At 49.6% G+C, this 22900-nt stretch overlaps 1 protein-coding gene across 5 annotated transcripts; it reads left to right on the forward strand.

The window, feature by feature from the left end:
* Positions 1-3599: 3599 nt before the first annotated feature.
* TMEM240 (transmembrane protein 240) lies at positions 3600-22124 on the forward strand. 5 transcript variants are annotated; one of them, XM_068915939.1, is made up of 4 exons: positions 3600-3694; positions 4684-4790; positions 17520-17728; positions 21346-22124. In XM_068915939.1, exons 2-4 carry the CDS (start codon positions 4699-4701, stop codon positions 21492-21494), a joined length of 450 nt encoding a protein of 149 aa, XP_068772040.1. In that variant the 5' UTR covers positions 3600-3694; positions 4684-4698; the 3' UTR covers positions 21495-22124. The 5 variants fall into 5 exon arrangements, with proteins under 5 accessions (XP_068772040.1, XP_068772039.1, XP_068772038.1 ...); XM_068915938.1 differs by having other exon boundaries at positions 3613-3694; positions 4649-4790; XM_068915937.1 differs by lacking the exon at positions 3600-3694 and adding an exon at positions 3919-4447 and having other exon boundaries at positions 4649-4790.
* Positions 22125-22900: the final 776 nt, after the last annotated feature.

Consider the following 22900-nt stretch of genomic DNA (forward strand, 5'->3'; position numbering starts at 1 on the left):
GACAGATCCCTTTGCCAAGAGCTTCTTGAAGTTTCCATGTCTCACTTCTCAGCCATTTGCAGATCATATCCATAAGGCACAGAGCGGTGGACTCCTGTCCATTTCTAGCTTGCAGTCTATTTTTCATTCACGCAAGTCACTTCTGTGTGTCTGTTTGCTCTGGTGTGTTTCTTGTCTTGCTTAGGACCTTCATAACATTCAGTGAACATCCTTTTTTTTTTTTTTTTGTCAGAAATATCAGCATAATGTCTTTCAAATAGATTTATATAAATAAAAATTGTTGATTAAAGAGCAATGCCTTTTCTCAGATCAGTACTGCTAGTGTCTCTGAACCTCTCCACTCGCTGGCTTCCCTCACTTTCCTGGGAGGCTCAGTGCACAAAGTAAAGCAGATAGTGTGATCAGCCTGCATGTGATGAGACATCTTCCCTAAGTTTCAATATTTGCTGGATCTAACTGTGCAAAGATCAATGATCCTAGCTAGATTTCCCCAATGGGGCAGCCTAATGAATTTGTTGCCAGGCAGAATATCCAGCCTCAACTCTTATTCCTCATACATGTAGGAACTTAGAAGAAGACATCAATGAAGACAAACACAAGTGCTTGTACCAGCACAGCAGCTGTGAAGAGAAGAGTGGAATGAGGGACAGTCAGAGCAGAGTTTATGGAGGGTAGGACATCTGAGTGGGTTCTTAAGCAGAAGAAAAAAATAAAAGGAAAAAGAAGAGAAGGGCTGACTCAATTTGTCCTGTTGGGCTCTTCTGTGATTTGTCTTGTGTGAGCATCACAGCATGCCAGCTTAGGACTGTGCTCCCTTCAAAAGGAAAGTGGATGGAGTTAAGCTCCTGTGATTATGACTTGTGATAGCGTTCCTCCCCGTGGCTGAATACTTTCAGGGCACAAAATCTGATGCTGTATCCCACACAAGCATCATCTCAGCCAGAATTGCTGGGGTTTTAAAGATGTTTAATAAGGAGGGAAAGGTGCATTTACTTTAAACCCTCAAGTGCTGAGAGCTGACGAAGGCTGGCTGACTGCAACAGGCTGTGCAGCAGGATTGACCTGAAACAACAGAAAAGGCAGTGGTTATTTGAGAGGTCAGACTTTGCTGCAATCTCATGGACAAGTCTTATGGACTTGTCTGCATGAGGACGGATAGTGGAGACAGTACAGCATGAGGCTTGAAGCTGAATGGGAATCAAAGGCTGTGTGAATCCTGATTTAGGAAAATCAGGCTGCTGTGAAGAGGTGAGTCTAGAAAAACTCATGCAGAGTTCATACCAGAGTTAGGGGGCAAACCTAGATGTAATGGAGTGGGCACATGGGCCAAGGCTTTACAGGGCCTGACTAAGTCTGGACATGTTGAACATGTCCAGCAAGGGGAAATTTGGTTGACTGATATGCTGCAGTAAGCAAGTGCAAGATGTTCCTGGCTGCAGAATGACATATGTCGTTTGGTATTCCTGCCAACTAATGAAGTGAAGAGTGGAGAAGGAATTTCTGATATAATTCAGTGCCATAGGAGGTCTTTGACTCAAATGATCTGCATGGTGACTGGATTTAATAAAGACTGGGATAATTTCATGACTACTGACCACATTTTCAGCCCTGTGAACCTGTCACATTTAGTGAATCCTGGACTCCGGGAAGTGCCAGTGGGTGCAAGGAAGGACTCTTGTGCTACCCAGTAAATCAACAACACTAGGCTAAAATGTGTTGACTGTCCCCCCACAGCTGAAGATGACAGGTAAAGGTCCAAACAGAACTGCAGTGTGCACAGAACAAAATTATCAGAACAGTGACATTGGGAATACCCATCAACCAGAATTTTTGCTTCAAATAGACAACAAGGAACATACATAGCTCCTCAAGCACTATAGCGAGAAACCCAGATTAGACCTGTGCCACAGACAAAATCTTTTTACGATGCCTCAAGGCTAAGAACTGACCCAGTCTAGTTTGTGGGGATGACTGGGACATTGGGCACAATGGCTGATGGCTAGGCAAAACTCGGGTCACACAAACTGTCTGTTCTCTCTAGTGATTTTTCTTGGTTGTTATTTTAAAAATATATCTCTTCTACAGATAGCAGAGCACCTAGCTGTATTATCTCTGCTTTACTTTCTCACATAGGTGGTAGAAACCACCTTGTAGCTCAATAAGTAGTGAAAGCAACCCAGGGCAAAGGGCTGCAGAGGAGTGAACCCCTACAGGCTGAGCAGGATGGCAGTGAGGGAGGCCTTCCCAGCCTTGCTGCTGTTTGTATGAAGTGCCTGGGTTATCAAAAGTTTCATGTGTGTGGTTTAATTAAAAAAAAAAAAAGAAAAGAAAAAAAAACTGCAATACAATCTGTGCTCTAATTTGAGGACACTACTTAGTGATTTTAATTGTGTGACAGTATTTTGGTATTTTCAATACCCAGTACTAGGTTAATGACTGTTCCTTGAAGAATGGAGTTTATATAACGCATGCCATTACATAAGGAGGCTGGTTGTGGCCTGAGGAACAGAAGAAAAACAAATATTTAAGAATGCAAAAGCCAGAACAAGCAAACTCTATATTCATGGCCATAAGAAGCCTCAGAAATAAACAATACTTGGGTCCCAGCAAGGTGAAACTAACCTTGAGGAAGGCTAAGGACTTGGAGGTGAAAGCACCACATGTTGATACAGCGTAACTATCAATCTCTGTATTACCATAGGTTTCCTACATGGTAAGTCTAATGTCCTCTGTTCATTCAGGTTGGACAGTTGACGTTAAAAAAAGGCAGTTATTGCCTCATCATTTATTTTCTTTTATTTTTCCCAGAAGCACCTAAGCACAACCTGAGCTGAACTGACCAAATAACCCAATGGAATAAAGCCATGGGAGAGCTTTGAGTGCAATCTTTGGCTTGGACCTTAAATTTCAGGTATGGTAGACTGGACAAAGGTGTACAGGGTAATTTTTTTCTGCCAAAAAATGCATAGATCTTCTAGATCTGCATCACCCCAGCTTTTCTTAGAGGGACAAGTCCAAGGGATATACTTATATGGCAGAGATGGGAATCACTCCCAGCGTTGTTGTCAATGTGCTCGAAGAAGGGGTGGAGGCCCTGCCATTCCCAACCTTCCTTGAGTGCCCGTTAAGGCATCTTCTGGGAGACAGAGGGTAGTTAGTATGTGTTTGGGTCCAGGAGGGACTGGACCAACCTGGGGCCAGGAGTTAGGGGACCTCCTCATAAAAGAGATCATCAGTCTCGGAGCAAAAAAGCAGCCAGCAGAAGGACGTGAGGCAGCGTGGGGCTGTGAGAAGCTGTGAGGGCGTGGGGCAGTTGGTGGTTTGTGACCCACTCCCACCACGGGCTGTGCCCCCCCCACCCGAAATCCCCTGGCGGCATCGGGCGAGAGCACCCTCTGCTCCGGGCCTTTCACACTGCTTGGGGGCAGCTGCCTCTGAGCACGGGATGGGGCCGGACCCTTGGCCCCGGGCTGGACGCGAGGAGGACGGGGCAGATGCCGGGCAGAGGAAGAAGGGCGGGGGTGGGGGTGGGATGTGGACTCAAAATGCGGTCAAACACCGCTCCCGGGGCTTCGCTCGGGAAAACCGTGCGGCTGCGAGGCGGAGGGAAGCTCAGCAAGGGCAGGTCCGCAGAGCTGTCGCTGTGCCTGTCGCTCGCAATGAGCCGCTCCCGGAGCAGCGCCTCCCTACGTAGGTAAATGCCCGGGGTGGGCAGGGGGAGGCCGGCTCTGCCTGGGCGCATCTCCCTGCTGCATCTCGCCTCCCTCCCCTGTGCAGAGCCGGGGCCCTGCGGTGCGGAACCACCCGGGCCCGAGAGGGGCTGGGCCGGGGGCTGCCAGTGCAGAGCCGGGCAGTGGGGACCCGCCACCCGCAGCCGGGAGGATTTTATTTTTGCACCGATCGGGAGGGGGAGTGATTTTGGGGAGGGTCGGGGAAGAGGATGCAATGAGGCTCCCCCGGACTGGGTGATTTTTGCAGCCTGCCTCCTCCTCCCCCAGCCTCTCCCCCCTCCGTTTTGGCTGGCTCGCTTTCCAGTTGCTGCATGAAGGGCTGTGCTTGTGGCGGTGTGCCGGCTCCCGGAGACGTGGCGCACCTCCCTCGGCTGAGCAGGGAAGAGGCCGGGGAAAGGAGATTTTTTTTTTACATGTCACATTTGTCCTATTAAAAAAAATAAAATAAAAAAAACGAGCAGGGCGAGGGAGCCCGAGGCATCCCCGGCACGGGGAAGTGCGTGTGTGTGCGGGGGGCGCCCCGCCGCCCCCCACCGCACCGCAGCGCGCGGGCATCGAGCACGATGCGCCCCGGGTTGAGCTCTGCGGAATAGCGCGGCCGCCGCTCGCTGTCCGCGGGCTGGGGGCGGACGGACCCGACCGCTGGCAATTCCCCATTGATGTCCATGAATGCAAACACCATGATTTTCATGATCCTGGGCGCCTCTATCGTTATGGTAAGAGATTTTGCTTATTTCCCTCCTCACCCCACCCCCACCCCGGCTGTCCCTTAGCTTGTGCACCTCTGTGTGTGTGTGTATGTGTGTGTGTGTGTGTGTGTGCGCGCGCGCACCATTAAACACCAAAGATTTTTTTTTTTATGACTGCTCCAGTCTTTGGCAATCAAACTAGAGTCAATGTTTTATTCCATCATCCAGAGTTGACCAGATGCCTTGGTTATGGGCTCTTACAGGCAATAGCTTGCTTGATGGACATGAATGCGTTGTTGGACCGATTTCACAATTACATTCTACCGCATCTGAGGGGGGAAGACCGAGTTTGTCACTGCAACTGTGGAAGGTAAGTCCCCTGCATAAGATCTGTCTCACCTGTTCTCCACATCCCCTTCCCACCTGATCTCATTGGAAAGACACAGTGAGGAGGTGGCTAGCAGCAGGGCGCCTGCTGGCTGGACTACCATTTTTGCATTCTGGCTGTGTCTCACCTTCCTCAGCAGCTTCTGCCTGAACACAGGGATTTGTTTGTTTTTCTGGAAGAAGAGTTTGCTGTGGGCCTGGAAGTCCATTTTTCTTTGTATTCATGCATGTGCATAAGCATCTGTGAACCCTTGGAAAGGGAGTAACTTTCATTTAAACACTTGTCATGTTGCCTTTGTTGTCGCTAGACTGTGTTGTTTCTTGGTGTGTTTGTAGTCTGGGTGTTGCAGTCAGTGGTCATGTAGCTTAAACAGAATGGGCTTGAAGAGCCCAGAGGATCTTCCCTCTGTGTCCAGGAAGGATATATTGTTCTGTAGGACAGTGCCACTTTAAGACTTTGTAATCTTTGACCTGCTTTTTATTCTTCATGACTTTTCTTCCAAGAGTTGTAATGGTGCTGGACAGGGCATTTTTGGTAGCTGCTTTATGTGGTGGAGCACTAAGCAAGCTGAGCGCACCAGGGTGGATTTTATGGTGTGAGCGATGCTTTTGCTGGGTACAAGTTTGTGACTGGACAAATACCTGCCCCTCTCCATGGCTGCTTAAGTAACGTTTCCTGTGTCATGCATAAGCACTGAGGTGCTTAGCTTGTAACTGGGCTTTGGCTGCTCTCTGAGTTGGAGCCTGGGGAGTTGAGCTCTAGGGAAGTTAATTTCTCTCCTCTCTCTGGGACTGTTGTCAGTGATCCTTTTCCTGCACTCCTGGAGGCCTCATTCCCCTTCTGTGCCTGGTTACCCATTATCTGGTGGAGAGAATTTCTTGTCTGTGTGGAGTAAAGTAGCATGATGCTGCTGTGAGCTAAAGGGCATGCTGGGGAACCTCTCCCCAGCCATATGCAACATTTAGATTGAGCTTTACTCCTCTTCAAACTGCCTCTGGAGCCACCTGCATCCTGTCTCCCGGGCATCACATCCATCTGGTGTCCCTAGTGTGGAAGCTAAGCTGAAACTGGGGTATGCATAACTTAATGAAGGGGGAACTGCGCTGTCCTCCTGCTCTCTGCTTCTTTCACCAAAGGTGACCATTACCTTTCCTCCCATAGTTCCTCCTCAGCTTCCTGTGGCAGAAGAGCAATGAAGGCACACGGAGCACCTTGAGGGCAAAATGCTGCCAGACCTAGAGTGATCTAGCAAGCAGATCTTAAAAGCCTGGCTCCTTGGGCACCTCTGGGTTAAGGCCAACTGGGATGAGTGTGGACAAGTAACGCATTTCACAGTGTCTTCAACTTTTTAGAAGGGATTGGCAATTTCTTAGGTAATTTTTGGAGTCTACTTAATGTTTTTCAGTAGTTTGGGAGTTTTCTCTGTCTCTTCAACCTATATATATATGTGTATATTTAACATATATATATATGTATGTATGTATGTATTGTCTATTACAGCTATGTTCAGTGGTGGTAAAAATGACTGACTTCTAGTAATGTGCTTTAGCATCCTACAGAGTAACTGAGCAGTGTCAGGTCTCACTGGTGTTATTGGCAGTGTGTTCCCTCTGCCCAAGCCTGGGAAGATGGCAGGGACACTCTTCTCTCCTCTGACTAGCATGTCTGCAGGATGTTGTTGAGGCAGATAAATCAGCCACAGCACTCTCCCAAGACATAGTCAAGTCATTTCTTAGAAAGTGCCTAAAACAACTTCCAAATCTTCAAGCACAGATCTGAGAGGAGGCAAAAGGTGGAAGCTCACCAGTTGCCTTAGGTATGTAAAAGCAATGGCTCTTGCCAACAAATACAGCATAGCGGTCACTACTCCTGAGCACTAGCTCTTGTTTTGCGTGGGCATTTGGTTCCACGTGTTTCTGCTCTGCTGCAGGAGAAGCTTGCACAAAGCATCCCTGTACTATGGGGTATTGTGTTGTCTCATGCTGAGGGTGAGGGTTAGTCTGTGATCCTCACATGCTCCCTTTGGGCTGTGACCTGTTGCCTGAGCACTTGGTGCTTTGATTTCCCTGGTCTATAAAAGTGGGTGATCTTGAGTGCACCTTGTCTTTTTTATCAGCTGTTCAAGTGCTCTGAGTGCATACTTTCAATGCACGTAGCCTGGAGTGGGTTGCCAGGGCCATGAGCAATGCTGATTTGCACTAGGAAAGGATATATCCTGGAGCATGTTGTGGCCAGAGACTGATAAAGGACTAAGTGAATTTGCTAATAACCTAAGGGAGTCCTCAGAGAAGGGAACTGGCTTCAGTTCAGAGTGTCACAGAGAAGAATGGGGAAAGTGAGTAAATGTTGCAGAAATAGAAGGGAAGGAGGAATTGGAATAAGTGAGGATTGATAGGGAATGGGCTGCGCTATTGTGATTCCTATTTTTCTGTCCTGCCCTAGCCTAGGTTGTAGTGTCAGTCACACCAGCTAATTCTAATTCCTTCAGAAATGTTTTCTTTCCCCTCTCCCATCCTGGCTGTATCCCTCCTCAGGGTATCAGAGAGCACTCCTTCCCCTGGAATGGCCTTGCATGTCTAAACCACCCAGGCTGGGCTGTGAGTACCTGGCCCTATGCATCCGATGTACAGCAGAATGCGCTCTCCACAAGTAATGAGAGTCTGCACCAAGCTTATATCAGTGTGAGGGGCTGGAAACCGTTGCCTTGCTGGTGGTGGCTGTGGACAACGAGGGGTGACTCTGTGTGGGTGTGGGTGTCTCTGGTGCCAATTGCCAGGCATGCCAGGGGCTTTTGTGGCTCTGTGCCATGTCCCTCCCTGGCTCCTATATCCCACATCATTCCTGCAAGACCCCAGGGCAGAAGCCCAGACTTCAGTTCCCAAAACTGTTCCTGCCACTCTTTGGTGCTAGAGTGGCCTGGAGTGCTTGTGGCATTCCTGGAGGAGAGGGTAGGCCTGGATGGCCAGGCACTTGGCTCCTGGCGCAGACTGCAGTAGGCTGGGGCCAAAGGCAGATGTGTGTCATTAGCACATCTACAGTCTGAATCGCCTCTCCCTTGGCAGTAAGCTGGGGGTCTGACTGTGTTTTCAGCTCTTCCTCCTCCCTCGTTTCTTTCTACACTTCCTGTTCCCCAGGGAGAGGGGAGGGAGGGTATAGAACATGTTGAGTCTCCCTGCAGCACTGGTCTCCGGTGGAGGGCTGACAAGCAGCCATCTGAGCCAAGTCACAAGGTGCCCCAGGCTCCGACAACATTTTGGTGTTGTCTCGGGGCTTATTAGTGCCATTTAGGTGGGTGGCCAGCAGGGCAGGCTGGTCTGCTGTCACCTGGGAGGGCTCGTCAGGCTGCATGTAGGCTGTGACTGGGATCTCTCCTGGTGGACAGGATTGTTTCTTTCCCTGGACTCTGTGTGTTCTCCCCTCTGTGGTGGTCTGAGCCCAGCAGTAAGACACTGGGACAAGTGGAGTCAGGCATTAGTTTATAGCACCCTGCCCACTTCTTCCTAAAATGCCCCCTACTAACCCTTGCCCTTGGGGAGAGCCTCTTTGCCTGCAGCTGGGGACTACCTTTTGTATTTTTCCTATGCTCCTAAGCACATAGTGTGTTAGCAGTGACTGGGAGCAGTCATTGGGGTCAGGCCTTTTGGGGAAGGAAAAAAATCCCATCTTCAGAGGCGGCTGAGCTCTGAATGCTTGGCACTGTTAGGGCTGATCTCTAGCTTTCTCCTGCACATCCCTATGGGGTCAGGGTCACTTGGGCTGTTGGAGGCTGAAGTTGTTTCCGTGGCACTTGATGGCAGAAGCAAGGTAGTTTGTTCTGGCAGGGGGAACCTGGCCATACTGGGGTCCTGGCAGCTGCTTTTCAGGTCTGTGGTGTGGGAGGGGAGTTGTGGCCTCGCATGGCTCTATGAGGTCTCAGAGAGGGTGTATAAGGGCTGTGATGTGCAAAGTTTTCTGTGATTGCCTGTGGCTGCTGGCTGTGTGATGCTGGGAGGTAATGCCTTCTTGCAGAGCATGTGGCAGCTGCCCTGCTCTCCAGCCTAGTGCAAAGAAAAAGGTAGCCAAGGCTGGTGCTTCTGCCTGTCTGCAGCCTGTTGAGTGGCAACATCCACTGAGCCATTCTGATCAGTTCAAGTAAGTCTGGGTTGAACAGTGCCTTTGCCACAGGGATAGGAGCTCTGGGAGCTGAGCAGGATGGTCCTCTGAGCTGTGAGGGAGAGCAGAGCTGAGCAGGTAATGATGTGGTTGCTTTCCCCTTGCCGTACATAGCCTCCCTCTGTCCTTGAGGAGCTGCAGGAGAGTGGTCTGGGCTTGGGTGCCCTCTGGCCTATTGCCCTGTTGCAGGTGAGGTGTCTCTGATAGACTGGACTGGTGCTCTCCTGCTCTGCTGCCCTGCTGGCAGCACCAGAGCCAAGGAGGACAAAGCTGCTAGAACCCCTGAGGCCAGTCAAAGTGCACCTACAGCTGTGCAGTGGGATGGTAGTGCTGCTCAGTGGGAGGAGCACAGCCCATGGTCCCACCCTTTGCTTGGGAAGGGGAGCTGGTATAGTGATGATGCATAGAGTGAGAACATCAGCATGGACACAGGGCTGACCCTGGCACCCGGTGCTGATACTGGGCCTGCACAGCTGTGCGTGGTGTAGCAGGGATTGTGCCTCTCTTGGCATCTGCCTTCTTGCTGAAGGAAGAAGGGGGTGAGAGCCACACTTCTACTCCTGCTGTCTCTTGTTGATGTCGTGCGCTGTTAGTCCAGGAATATTCCTACTGGAGCAGATCCCTGGGGGAGCTAGGCACCTTCTGTCTCAGCATGTGGAAATATTCAGACTGCCCAAATCATTATGTATGCCTGTAGACAGTCCAGCCCCTCTAGTCCTATCTCCTTGGGACATATCATTTCCAAGGAGAGTGCCACTGCAGAAGTGTAGCATTGCCCAAGTCTGGATGTCTCTGTCCCAGCCAGTAAAGGGTCCTCTCTGGTAGCAGCTAGCTGGCAGCATCCCTGATCAGGAGCTAGGTGATGTCATGCAGAGGAAAAACCACTAAAGCGAATCTGTGGAGGCAGGATGTGTTAAGGCGAGCAGGTGACACCTGCATGGAGCAAGAAACCAGCAGAACAGTCTAGTGGGCTTGGAAGTTCCCTGGCATGGAACCTCAGGAGCTCTGGCTTGTATTCTTCTCTTCACCACTGACCTTCTGGGTGACCTTGGGCAAGTCCTTTCCCTCCCAGACAGAGGTGTCTCCCTATGAGGGGGGTTAGGGAGGAGAGAGGAGTTTCAGTCTCACCTGGATGTCAATGCCTTGCAGCAGAGCTGGGGGCCTGGCCAACCCTTGAGCCAGCTCTTCCTGTCTGAAGGATGGTTCTGCCCTACTTTGCCTGTTCTTGCTAGGCTCTGACCCAGGAGGGAAGGTCCTGGGACAAGACTTTGCCGGGCATTTCCTGAGTGACCCAGTGCATGTGGAGTCCCTGCAGTGCATTGACTAGAATTCCCATCCACTCCCCAAGACAGTGACTGGGTGTGGGGTGGGAAGGTGTGAGGTGGCTGCTGGCTGGGACTTTGCTCTGCGCTCATGCTGGGGTCACTGGTGGCACCACAATGGCCAGGGAGGATGGCCAGTGGTGCTGGAGCAGAGTCATCAGGTGGCAGCAAATGCTAGAACAGCTCTGCTCACTGGGATCTGCCAAATGCTGCCCTTCTCACCCAGAGGAGGAATAGAGCAGTGCTTGTCCCAGGCTAGCAGCAGCGCTGTCAGGAGGTACACAGAGAGAGAGGTCTGTTACCTCCTTTCTCAGCCACTCTCAACTTATCAAACCTCTCTGTCCTCACATCCTGTGTGAATGTTCTGGGAGGCTGGAATTGCTCATTGCCTAGTGCTGAAGAACACCAGGCCTTGCTTGAGCCTCTTGCAGCCATTGTAGTGTGAAGGGGCCTGGCAAGATTTTTTTTACCTGTGCACTAGGGCCATTCACACCTCATTGCAGACTGGCTTTGCTGGCAGTGGCTCTTGGATGAGTTGGGCTGTTTGGCAAGTTTGAGGAGAGTCTGCAAGATCAGATAGGGATGCAGAACAGGGAGGCTCTCCGCCTCTCTTCAGCTCTGCTTGCATCCCCTGTATAGGGCAGGTCTCAGTGACTGTGCCTTGGAGAGGCCAGCAAGGTAGGACAAGTTCTGTTCCCCCAAATCCTGGAGCTGAGGAATGGGTCAGTGCAGCCAGGTTGTGATAGCTGCAACATGAGCCTGGGAGATGTGACGTCTGCTACAGAGAGAGACTGAAATCGGCCCAAGAGAGAGCCAAGCTGAGCCAGAGTATCAGCTGAGCTGACATCCCCAGCAGGTGGGGGTAGGGGAGAATGTAAAGACAATAATGGGTTCATTGCATTTAAATCAACAGATCAGTGGCACTTTCTGAAGGGTTCTCGTGCTGTACTTCAGCTGCAGCAGCCAGCACACAGCAAGGTCACTGGAAGGGACATTAGCGCTTTGGGCAGCTCTGTAGTGAAACCTCTCAGGCATACTGGCCAAGGCTCGGCTCCAGCATGGCTACACCCAGGATTTCATGCACTGCTTGCACTGGGATACGGATCTGTTCTCCTGCCATCAGGACTGGGAAAGGAAGAAGGGATGCTAGGGCTCAAGCACATATGCACAGGCATGAACTCTGTGCTCCCTTTATCCAGCAGCTTCTGTTTCTCACCTGAGACAGGGGCTGTCTGTTTGGGGAGGGATGAGCAAATCTGGTCTTTGGCTTGTTTCAGGAGAGTTGTTGTTGGTAATCACCAGACTTTCCTGCTTTGGAGGGTGTTTCTGGCCTGAAGTGTGGTTACATCTCTTTTTCTGCAATTACATCTACCTCCTGTGGGAGCTCTGCCACATCTGGGGTGAGACATAGCAATGGTTTAACCACCCCCAGCAGCACATGAGAGCTTTTGGGTATGGCTGAAAGTGCAGGGCAGAGGGAGGGAAGGAAATGGGATATGGTAAACATAATAGGAATAGTTTGGCCTTGATCTGTTGTGAAAACCGATATTAGTTTTGAACTGCCCAGGAATTGGTCCTCATATTGTTTTCTTTCACACTTCTTTTTCATGAAAAGAAAGATAGGCAGAAAATGAGGTTACCATTTAAAGACCCGATGTGCTCTCTCATAGCTCTCACAACTGAGGGTGCTGTTTGGTTTCTGCTCTAGCAATGTAAATATCAATTTGCTCCGGACATGGCTCTTTCCACCCCACCTATAGAAATAGCCCCAAGGCCTGGAAGTGCCAGGGCCCCACTGGGACCCATGTGAATTACTTGCGGGGCACAGGAGCCACAAGCTGTGTAACCTGTGTGGTACCACTCTTCAGGAGGGACAGCATACTGCCTTTGGGATCCTGGAACATGGACTCCTTTTCTCCGTCTGACTGATGGCACACGAGGCTAAGCTGCTTCTTTGTTATGGGGAGCTCCCGTGGGCTCCATGCTTGTCCCTGTCATGGCACATGGTGGGTTTGTGGCTGAACCATAAAGGCCTCATACCCATGTCAGTCCTCTGACTGCTGAGATTATGCAAAACCTGGAAGAGGTTTTCATCTCTTCCCAAGGGTCTTTGGTTGGTGAGATAGGTACTGGATGGAGGGTTGGTTATTCAGCCCTTGGACAGGCCCTTTCCCTGTATGGTACCGTTTGTGGGCTGTGTGTGGCCATGTTTCTGAAAACAAGGCATGGTCAAAAGCATTTGCTCTGAGGTGCTGCCCTGCCTGTGCCAGCACTGGCTTTCCCCTCAGAAATGCCCTCCTCCCAGCTGCTCTGCCTCACATGACCTTCTCTAGAGCTCCTCAGCTTCCACTGCCAGCCCAGCATGTAGAAAAGGGGCAATTGTGTAGCTGATGACCTCCAATGAGGGCCTCCTCCCCTGAAAAGCTTGGACTGTCAGGGGTTGTTCTACAGTGGTTGTTCACACTAGTGTTGTGTCTGACTGTGGGGTCTGCTTGCCTGACTCAGACCAACTTCCTGCTTTCTCCTGCCACTGGAGCACCTGATACTGAGCTACCATCTACAACAGCTGAGGGCAGCCAGATAGGCTGCAAACAAGGGCTGGCTCATGGCTATTTATGCAGTGGCCCTCCTCGGCCCAGCCCAGCCCAGTGGAAGAGACAGTATGGGCGTGGGGCTGGTGGTGGCTTGCAGCGTTCACATTCTGCTCAGCTTAGGGATGACATGTTCCCTCACTGGCTCCAGCCCCCAGAGCCATCCAGGCCATGTTCCAGTTTCCAATTCCCTTGATATGCAGTGGGGACCCTGGACCTTTGTGCTCTATTAATAGCTTGCTGTGCTGATGTGTTAGTGCCTCTGAATCTCTCCTGTAACATCACCAAGGATTTGAGCTGCAATAGAAAGCTTTGGGGGGGTGGGGGGGAGGAGGGCCTTCCTTGGAATCAATCCCATCTCAGTGGCACCACTCAATCCTGTTTAACCAAAACAAAGCACAAAAAGCCCCACAGTCCAGATCCCCCAACCCATGCACTAGCAGGAAAAGTTCATCCTCTCTGAGCCTTGCTAAATTCTTCCCAGAAAACTCCACACAGCAGAGACCCAGCACTGGCATCTCCACTGCTCTGGTAACTCAAGAGTTCCTGAAAGCTGCCTGGAAGGTAGCAGTGCAGGGCCTCAAGTGCTTTCTAAGGAGCTTTGGAGACAGGTATCTTTTCCTTTAAGGGAAATTTGCACCTGAGGTCCATCTTTGATTTCTGACACTTGGAAAATGAAGTTGCCAAACCTGGACAGATCAAAGTTTCTGCTCCCTGTTGAATTTCCTCTGGCTTCTTGCTAGCTCAGCATACAACAGGACTGATTCCTTCCCTACTGCCTCCAGGGCAGGGCTGTCCCATAGAATTTCAAGCGGTACAGGCAGAAGGGATACTGCGAGGTCTGAATCCCTCCTTATGGGAGGCAGGGAGCCAGTGGACATTCTGTGTGTCCAGCCCCAACCCACATGTGAACAGTGAGAGAGGATCAGCCAGCCATCATTTCCTAGCGTGTCCTCCCTGCTTTGTCTCTGAGATGTGCCTTATGGCTCACAGGCATGTGCAGATGTTGGTGTGGTCACATTAGAGAGGCTATGTTGAAAGTAGTGGTTGTCAACTTTAGTTCTACCCCAGAGCTGGCTATGCTGTCTGTCTGTCCATCCGTCCAACCTTATCTCCAATCTCTAGATGATCTGGACTCCTTGTGCAGTAGAGGCTACAGGGGAGCTATAGGAGATTCTACTTTGAGTGTGGACTCTGAAATCATTTGGCTTTGGGGAGGGAGTCCCCTGCCCACGGAAAGAGACATGAAACACAAAAGAAGTGTGAGGTCCTGACTGCAGCTCCCATGGTACATTTCAGTCCAGTGGTGGCCAGAGGAAACTTGGAGAGTTGGAGAAACTCCCACTGCAATATGCTGGGTCAGCACATTGCTGGGACAGTGTGCTGTGAAGGGAAGGATAGGGGGGGGAAAGAAGTGACTGTGTTCCTTCCCTCAATGTCCTGCACGCCAAGAACAGGAGCTGTGAAGAAAGCAAGGTGTGTGGTAGGAAAAAAAACTCTTATGGAACAGCTGAGGGGAGTGCCACGTCCCACATTACTGCAGTTCTCGCCATGCTGCATGTGTGCGTTCTGTGTATGTGTGCATGTGTGCACATATGTGGGTGCTGCAGGCATATCCCTGCTCCTGAGTCCTGAGGGAAGTTTGTCAGTGGGAGCAGTGTACTCTGGCACTCTCTTCCAGTACCAGGCTGAGATCCTACGTGAAAATCCCCTTATGTGCAAAGAGAAGTCTGCAGTTCTTTTTGCAGGTGGCTGCACATAAGGTGCTTTGCAGGTGGCTGCATGTTAGTGATGCTCAGCATGGGGAGGCTTTGGATAGCCCTGTGAGCCATGACTCAATAATATGGAGGAGATACAGGCCAGGACCTGTTTAGACAGACCTAAGTTGCTGATTGTGTCAGGGAGTCTAGGTTTCTGGAGGTGTTTGTGGACTCAGCCCTCAGTGCTGTTCCTGTGCTGCAAGAAGTGAAAGGGAGTAAGTCAAGGACCTTCCAGATATTGCTGGTGGTGACCGGGCGGGCACAGTTCATGGGAAGTATGTGCAAGTCTTGCCTTTCCCCTTCTGCAAAGCTTCTTGGCTGCACTCATGAAATAAATGACATCCCTCCCACTCATAAATGGGGCTCCCTTTTTGGGATCCCCCACACAGCCTCTGCTCCCCACCTCTTCCCTTGCTTGTGAAGGAGAGTCTCTGGCTACAAACCAACCAGCAAGAGGATGCATGAGCAGGGCCTGTCCTCAGCATTTGAGGCCAACTTGAGCTGCCATCAGAGCTGGCCTGGATGCATCTTCTCTCTGCTGCTGCCCTAAGCTGGTCCCTAATACTGGGCCCTTTGCTGAGTGCAAAGGGGGAACAAGTACTAGATGGTGGGAGTGTGACTAGCTGGGCTTTCCATCCATGCTGCCTTCTCTACCCCCGCATGCCCTGGCACCAGAGAGTACCCCAGCCCCACATGCCTTGCTCTGCTGGGAGCTAGTGCCTTTGGAGCAGGAAGCCTCCATTAAGTTGTTGCTGAGATTAGGGCTGTTTTCAGTAGGTTCCTCTGAGTTGCAGTTTGTGTGTGTAAATATTTGGATGCTTCTCAGGTATGATTATTGAGCAACCTGTATCTCATGCATATTCAGAGGCCTCCAGAGATTGCCTCCCCTTCTGCATATGAGAGCAGGGCTGGGGCCATCGATGCAGGAGGAAGGTGAGTGCAATTGATGCTGGTGATGGTGGCAGTGGACAGTACTGCGGAGAGCCTGTGCAGCTGTGCCTTGGCCCCAGTTGCACCAAGCTGGGAGCACTGGTGATGACTCTGTGTTGCTGTACCAGGCCTGCTGCAGAGGTCTTCTGCAGCCTTAATAATGCTGGCAGGCATGTGGGGCTGCTGCGCGCTCCTAGTCACAGCTGATTGTCCATCTCTGGGCTCCCCGGTAGCAGTGACAGCACCTGCTCAAGCAGCTCCTGCTCTAAGCCAGGCAGTGGGAGGAGGAAGGGTGGCTAAGCACTGGGTCCGGGCAGCTTCATGGTCCCTGGCTGGACTCAGGGGATGTTCAGAACAGTATAAAGCAGATTCAGGGGCTCCAGAGCATCTTGCTTCCGGCTTCTCTTCATGTCCTACATCCTTTCTCTTCTGGGATCCTCCAGGTCTCATATGTTCAGCTCACCTGTCACAGCTGGTCCCCTCCCATTCAGGCCCCACAGACCTGCCTTATTTCCTCTACTCTCCAATTTCCTCACCCTGCCTCTGCCATTTTCCTGCTTTTTCCAAGCTACCAGGGTCTCTGAAGCAGTCCAGCACCATCCCAAGCTTGGTCTCTGCCATCTCATTGCAGAGATGAAGCCACACACCCTTCTCTGCTCTGGCATAAGGCACAGAGTCTTATTTACCAGAGTGCCTAAGAAAGATGGCAGCTCCTGAAAGCTCACTGCTTTCCTCTGAGGAAACTCACAGCCTGTGATACAGCCCTACCTGCTGCATACCTCTGTGCTGCATACCCGGGCATCTGCTGAGCTTCTATGCTGTGCTGTTTGGAGGTGGAGGTGGATGGAACAGCACTAAGCTGGTCACTCTTCTTTGGAGACTGACTACAATGCAAGGTCAAGCCAGGTCTCTGGCCGTATCCCATGCTGAAGGGTGCGATGAGAAGGGAGGCAGACTGCATGATGCCTGCATCTCTTGATCCCAGCTTGCAACTCCCAGCTGGGAGACCTTCCTTATCCTGAGGGCTGCAAGAGGGAACTGTGGGATTCAGATAACTGGGTTTCAGTCCAGTGTGGCATTAGGGGTGACTTGCTGGCTGCTCCTGGGCTGAGGGAGATTTCTTGCTATGTGACTACAGGCATTACTTGCAGCCTGTTCCCTGAGGAGAACATGGGAGACCCTGCATCCCAAACCAACTCAGTCAGGCTATAAGTGAGAGGCTTTCTGAGATGGCCTTAGAGCGTGCCTAACTTTTCCAGAAGTGGCACACTGCAGGGTCTTCGCCATCTGCTGTCTGAGGATAAATTCAGGGCATGCTTTCCATACTCCCTCCATGGCTGTAAACATGCTTTGCTTTAATATGTAAAAGATATGAGTGTCAACTAACTCTGGGAGATGGGACATAAAGCAAAACAGCACATCTCCAGAGAAATACCATGAAGCTGTTAGCACTGGCAGTACTGCGTAGCAGAGGACTTTCTTACCTCTATGAGTCAGTGTTCTGCGACTGCATTTGCGGGGCTACACAGCTATGTTCTGGGACTGCGAGTACTTACAAAAACAAAGCGTTACTGACCTCTGCCTGCTGGCATGAATGTGGTGGTGCCCTTTCTGTCTCTGGGGAATGAGCACTCCAGCCCCATGCTGCCCTTAATATTATCTTCCATTTTACAGATGATGAACTTAGGCACAGAGAGCCTGTGTCAGGAATGCAACATGAATTCCTGTTTCCCAAGTATGGGTTCATGTTTCTGGACTTTGCTCCCTCTCTCTACCAGTTACTCTGCTGGCATTAAGCAAGAAAAGCCAAGGCAGCATTTCTGTTCCCAGGGTTGCTGATAGCCTGTCAAAGGAATATGTTAATCTAGCCCCTGGCCACAAGAGCAGGTGATGGATGGAAAACATTTTCTACTCTTCTCCACTGATGCTTTTCCTTGTTTCTGTTCCCTGCAACAGGCATCATGTCCATTATGTTATTCCGTATGATGGGGATCAGTCAGTGGTGGACTCCTCGGAGAATTACTTTGTGACTGACAATGTAACCAAGCAAGAGATTGATCTGATGCTGGGACTTTTGCTGGGCTTTTGTATAAGCTGGTTTCTGGTATGGATGGATGGGGTTCTCCATTATGCAGTGCGAGCCTGGAGAACTAGCCGACGGTATGGTAAGTGCAGCCCCACAGGCCCCCTTCCCTCTCCTCAATCCCTTGGCCTATCTTTTGAGGCTCACAGAGAGGAAGGAGGTCACCAGTCTTACAGAGTTTGGTTCCTGTTTGTTTATTCTGTGTGGATTTTGTACAGGCCTGATCAGCCAAATCCCAGCCCTCTCTATACAAACAGGAATGTTTACCTGGAAATATCCAGCTGAGGATCTTAGCCTCGAGGGCTCTGCTTTGGAAAGGAAAGTATGTGTTGGTGCAAAGAAGTGTTTGACAGAAAGTGGCACATTCACACAAAGACAGACTGGCAGGTGGTAGTTGCATGCCCGCACTTGTGAACAGAATATTTTCAGGCCAAAGCTTGCTTGAAATTTGCGTTTTTCTGTGCATATAATTTGCAGCCAGGCACACGCTTATGCAGTGGAGCTTCGTGTTATTTGTGTAAACTAGTGACAATGTGATGACACTGACAGCCACCTTCATGTTGTGTCAGGGGCATACGAACAGTGGTTTCCCCATCCTCATTGCTGTTCCAGATGCATCTTTTTTTTTTTTTTTCTCAGCAGTGACATCTGTCCAACACCTCAGGGAAAAGTGTTAGCCATACCAGTTAGTACACTGCAGCTAGTCTTTGGACCAGTTAGCCTAGCATTCTGAACTAATATCCCGAGAATGAACTGCACAAGTTCCTTCAGAGACCCTCTCCGCCCCTCTTTGCTCTCTTAGCACAGATATCCCATGGGCTTTCATGGTTGGCGGGGGGGAAGAAAAACTACTAAAAATTGTGAAAGACTTGAAATCCTGTCCCATAATCAGTGTCCTTGTAAATTACACTCTCCCTAAACTCCAGCTGATGATGTCGGCTAAATTACAACTCAGATTTAAAAAGAGGAAAAAGACATTGAGCAAGAACGAGATTTATCTGTGAACCTATTAAAAAAAAAAATCTAATTAGGGAAGCGGACTAACTCTTTCTAAAAACTCAGATCAAAATGACATTAATTTCTCATTAGTCTTCCCAAATCCCCAGCAGCCTGCTTGAGCAGTTTCTGAGTTAAGACTCTCTGGAGGCTGTGTTGCTTTCATTTCCCAAGCAGAAGGCTAATTGTCAGTGTTTCTAGTGAGATCTAAGGTACTGAGCCAGTCTCGAGGACATGACACCTGCTTTTGATCAGACCACCTGTAGCTGTGATCTCATCGGTGCTCACAAAGTCAGCAGAGCTGGCAAGAGCTCTCCTTGGGAGAGATGAGAGTGCAGCGATATCATTCTTCAGAGCTGATGACTTTCGTTATGGAGCTGAGAGCTAGAGAGGTTAGAGCCAACTATCCTACCTTCTTGTACACAGGTGCTGCACAGGATTTTTTTTTTTTTTTTTGTAGTTAAGGGTAGTTCTAGTGATATCCATTTAGTATTTAAGCTGAAGTATCTTTTTCTTTCATTCCATCTTTTCTTCCCATGGCACATTCCCATGGTATGTTCTAAAGCTTTAAGACGAAGCTGACCAGTTGTGCAATATACTGCACAGATTCATCTTTTCAGAAAATGAATGCAGTGTTGCTTTGCACCCAGTTTTCTGCCCTTAGCTACGCCATTGGAAGTGCAACTTCCACGTTGCAGAAGACCTGACACTTCCCCTCTTTGGCCTGAAACACTGACTCTTGTGCAAACTTAGTAGCATTATAACTTTACACCAGTCACACAAGACCTCTCTGATTATAAACCATATTAATTGAGCTGCGGCTGTGCATTTGCACTGTTCTTGGCTCCCGGTCAAATGTATTGTGGAAGAAACCCTGGAAGCCCTCCTCCTGTGACGTTGGTGAGGTTTCTGGAGTATACTGTGCAGAGGGACATTATATCACTCTCCAGTAGAGTTTCTTATGTGCCTGGAATTGTTCTGTCTAAAGAGAAAGTGCACTTGGGTGCTATGCTGAAATTGTCATCACATTTCACTAAGGACAGGCTGACCCATCACTTGGGAATTTGGAAAAAAGTAATTGATTTTTTTTTTTTAAACGTAGTTACTATGCATTCAACTCAGCTATGCAAATCTATCCATTTTAAAGGGAACAGGCAGAAAGGATGTCTCTCTGTTGAATGAGTATTATTTAAGCTACAATTGCCTTCTAAAGAAAAATATGTTGCTTGTGGCTATAAGAGGTAGGGGGTATCTATGAGGGGTAGAGGTAATAGCAAATACAACACTAGCACAGAGTATAGAACTCCCCCTGAAATGCACAAATACGACTTAGCAGTGACTCAGTGTGACATTGTGTCCCGATCAGCTTCAATTATAGTCTGTTAGAATATACATATATAGATATATATATAGCTATAGCTCCTTCCTGATGGATGTTTTTCTGCAGCACTGCAATCTTTTATTTTCTATAGCAAGTTGGCTACATCAGATTACGTGTGTCTAATAGCCGCTATAATGCTGATCAGAGCAGTCATATACCACCTCAAGCCAGTTGCTGTAGTTCAACTTTGTGCCATCTATTGTTCTCCGTGAGTTTCTAATTCTCCTCTGTGGGGTTGGACGCTGTGAATTTCTGGGTGGAACAACCCAAAGCTCTTGTGAGAGTCAATGGCAGCTGAAACATTGTTACAGAGAAAGGTTCATAGGCTGAAAGCTGAAATACTGGGTAAAACAAGTGATGCTCCTCAGCCTGCACTGGCTGTGGGGCAACAAGTGGTTGTACTGACGTTGGGTGACCTTGTCCAGTGTTTTAGAAAACAAAAAGAAGAAGGGAGCTAGGACTGCTATTTAGGAAAGAGTGACTAAGGCCTGGAGGCTGTGACGGGCAGGGATGCACAAAGGTGAAGCCCAAGTGACTGAGACACCAAGGCTCAGTGCTTTGGCAGAACTGGACAATTCAGGGCAGGATTAGGCCCAAGCCAGCATGCCTAGTGAACAGGAAGTGCTGAAGAGAGGTGCCTGCTGAACAGGGATGATATGTATGTGGTCGCAGTGTATGGCTGTTTCCCTGGCAGCTTGGTTCCCAGAGCAGCTCCCTGCTGCTCTGATTCGAAGGAGATTGCTGTCTTTGCTGAGTCTTGCAAACTGTGACCAGACACTGAGACAGGAAGTGAGGCACAGGAAGGGGTGGAGGATATGACTCTTCAGAGTCTGTTTCAGATCAGGAATAGCAAACTGGCTTTTACCTTTTTTAACTCCACCCCCTGCTCTGCCATGATGGGCCAGTGCAGCCCATCTGTGCCTTTGCATGTGCCTCTCCTAAAAAAAAAAAAAAAAAAAAAAAAAAGCTATCACTACATCAGGCACTAGCAAGGTGTGGTCTGCTGCCTGCTCAGGGTCGTTTCTGGTAGTATGTACCTGCTGATTTTGCTCAGAGCACAGGATATTTCACGACTGGGAAAGGAGTGGGCAGTGCTTTGGCTATAACCAAAGCATGACGTTTAGCTGGCAGACAAGTATGGCCTGAAGAAAAGCCTCAAGGCTGAACTTACCTGTGTACAGACAGCGCCTGTGCCTTGCCAAGGCCATAACAAGTGCCTAATTGCTATGAGACAGGCCAAGAAAGCGGGTAGACAAGGCAGCAGAATACGGGGCTCACCCTTCCTGTAATATTTCATTGTATGTCTCCTTTCTGCCTTCCAGACAATTCCTGGTCTTGGATTCCAAAATTTTGTAACTTAAAGGAGTTCAGGAAACGTCACCACAGGCAGTACGAGGAGGCGACTGGGAACATGGTGCACATCAAACAGAAGCTGTACCATAATGGGCACCCTAGCCCCCGGCACCTCTGAGGAATGCCTTCCCCTCCAGAGACTACACTGAGATTTTAAAAAGGACTTTGCTCTTCTTCCAGGGGAACAGCTGTGATTTGCTCCTCTGTGGAAGCCAGTGGAGGACACAATTTTATTTATCCATCCTGTGTGTCCCTGTGGCACACCATGATGCACAACTAAGCCAATCCTGGATGCTACGCAGCCAAGACATTGCACTGTGTTCCACATTTTGTCAGACTTGTGTATATATATATGTAAAAAGCAAGCAAGCAAACAAACAAAACAAAAAAGAGAAGAGAGATTTGAATTATACTTTCAAACCCTTTTTTGTGGCATTCATGGCTGTCCTGCACATCCAGCTACTCTCCGGGAATCTTGCCCAAGGGTGCAGAGGTGGGACCACGTGCAGAAGATGTAGTGTTCCTCACCTGAAAGCTAGAAGCCTCCCATTTCTTTGGTCCTTTGGTTTGGTTTTGCTCTGCTCTGTTCCCTCCGTTGTTAGGATGGCTTGACTGGTCACAGTTTGGATGGAAAATCCTGTCAGCCTGTTGTGAAAGCACGGTATCCCTTTTGCTTTGGTCTGTGTTTTTGGGAGCCACAGTGGGGGAATGAAGTCCTGGAAATAAATAAGTCCTGATTTGTTCTTTGCGTTGCTATACACTGAAACCTGCCTTAAGTGAAAGAACAAATCTCAGTACCAGGGGTACTGTTGTACCACAAGGTATTAGCCCATTTACCAGAGCTAGTGCTGCCTGGTTTACACCACTTTTATGTCGGTGGTACCTCACACTACTATTCTTCACTATTACTAAAGAGGCTGATCCATTAGCTTCAGTGGAGTTGTTCCTGATATCTAGGGAGAAGCACACTGAGCCAAGAGGGGTTAGATCTGACTTGTACCCTGATGATACCCCTCTGCTGCACAAGCACTGCCCACGGCTCCCTTAGGAGGAACGGAACTGCTCTTCCCCTTCTTAGAGAGTGAGCCTGAGGCCCTGGCTAATACCTCCCCAGAAACCCTGCCAGCTCAATGAGCGGGTCCTGTTAACAGTCTCATGCTTCCTGCATTTCAACAGTCACCTCTCTCCTTGTATTACTTCTCTGAGCTCAAAGAGCACCTCAGTAGCCAGCTGGGCTTGGCTTGAGGGACACAGAGAGACTGGGGGGCCTGAAGCCAAACCCACCTCCAGAGTCAAATGTTCCAATAATGGGTAGAACTGAAGCACGAGGATGTTCTAACGAGGTTTAGCCTTGGCTTTCCGTGGTTGCAGCTTAGGTGCAGGTTTCAGTGTAGCCATTGAGTGTCTCGAAATCAACCTCCACATCCAGAGATGTCCTTAACTTCTTGTCAGAGTTGCCTGAAGCAGTATTGCTTGATGAAGCCCTTGTGCCTCTGACCAATCTGTGAAGTGGTATCTGATCCC

This window comes from Struthio camelus, chromosome 21, assembly GCF_040807025.1.
Source record: "Struthio camelus isolate bStrCam1 chromosome 21, bStrCam1.hap1, whole genome shotgun sequence".
Classification (NCBI taxonomy): domain Eukaryota; kingdom Metazoa; phylum Chordata; class Aves; order Struthioniformes; family Struthionidae; genus Struthio; species Struthio camelus.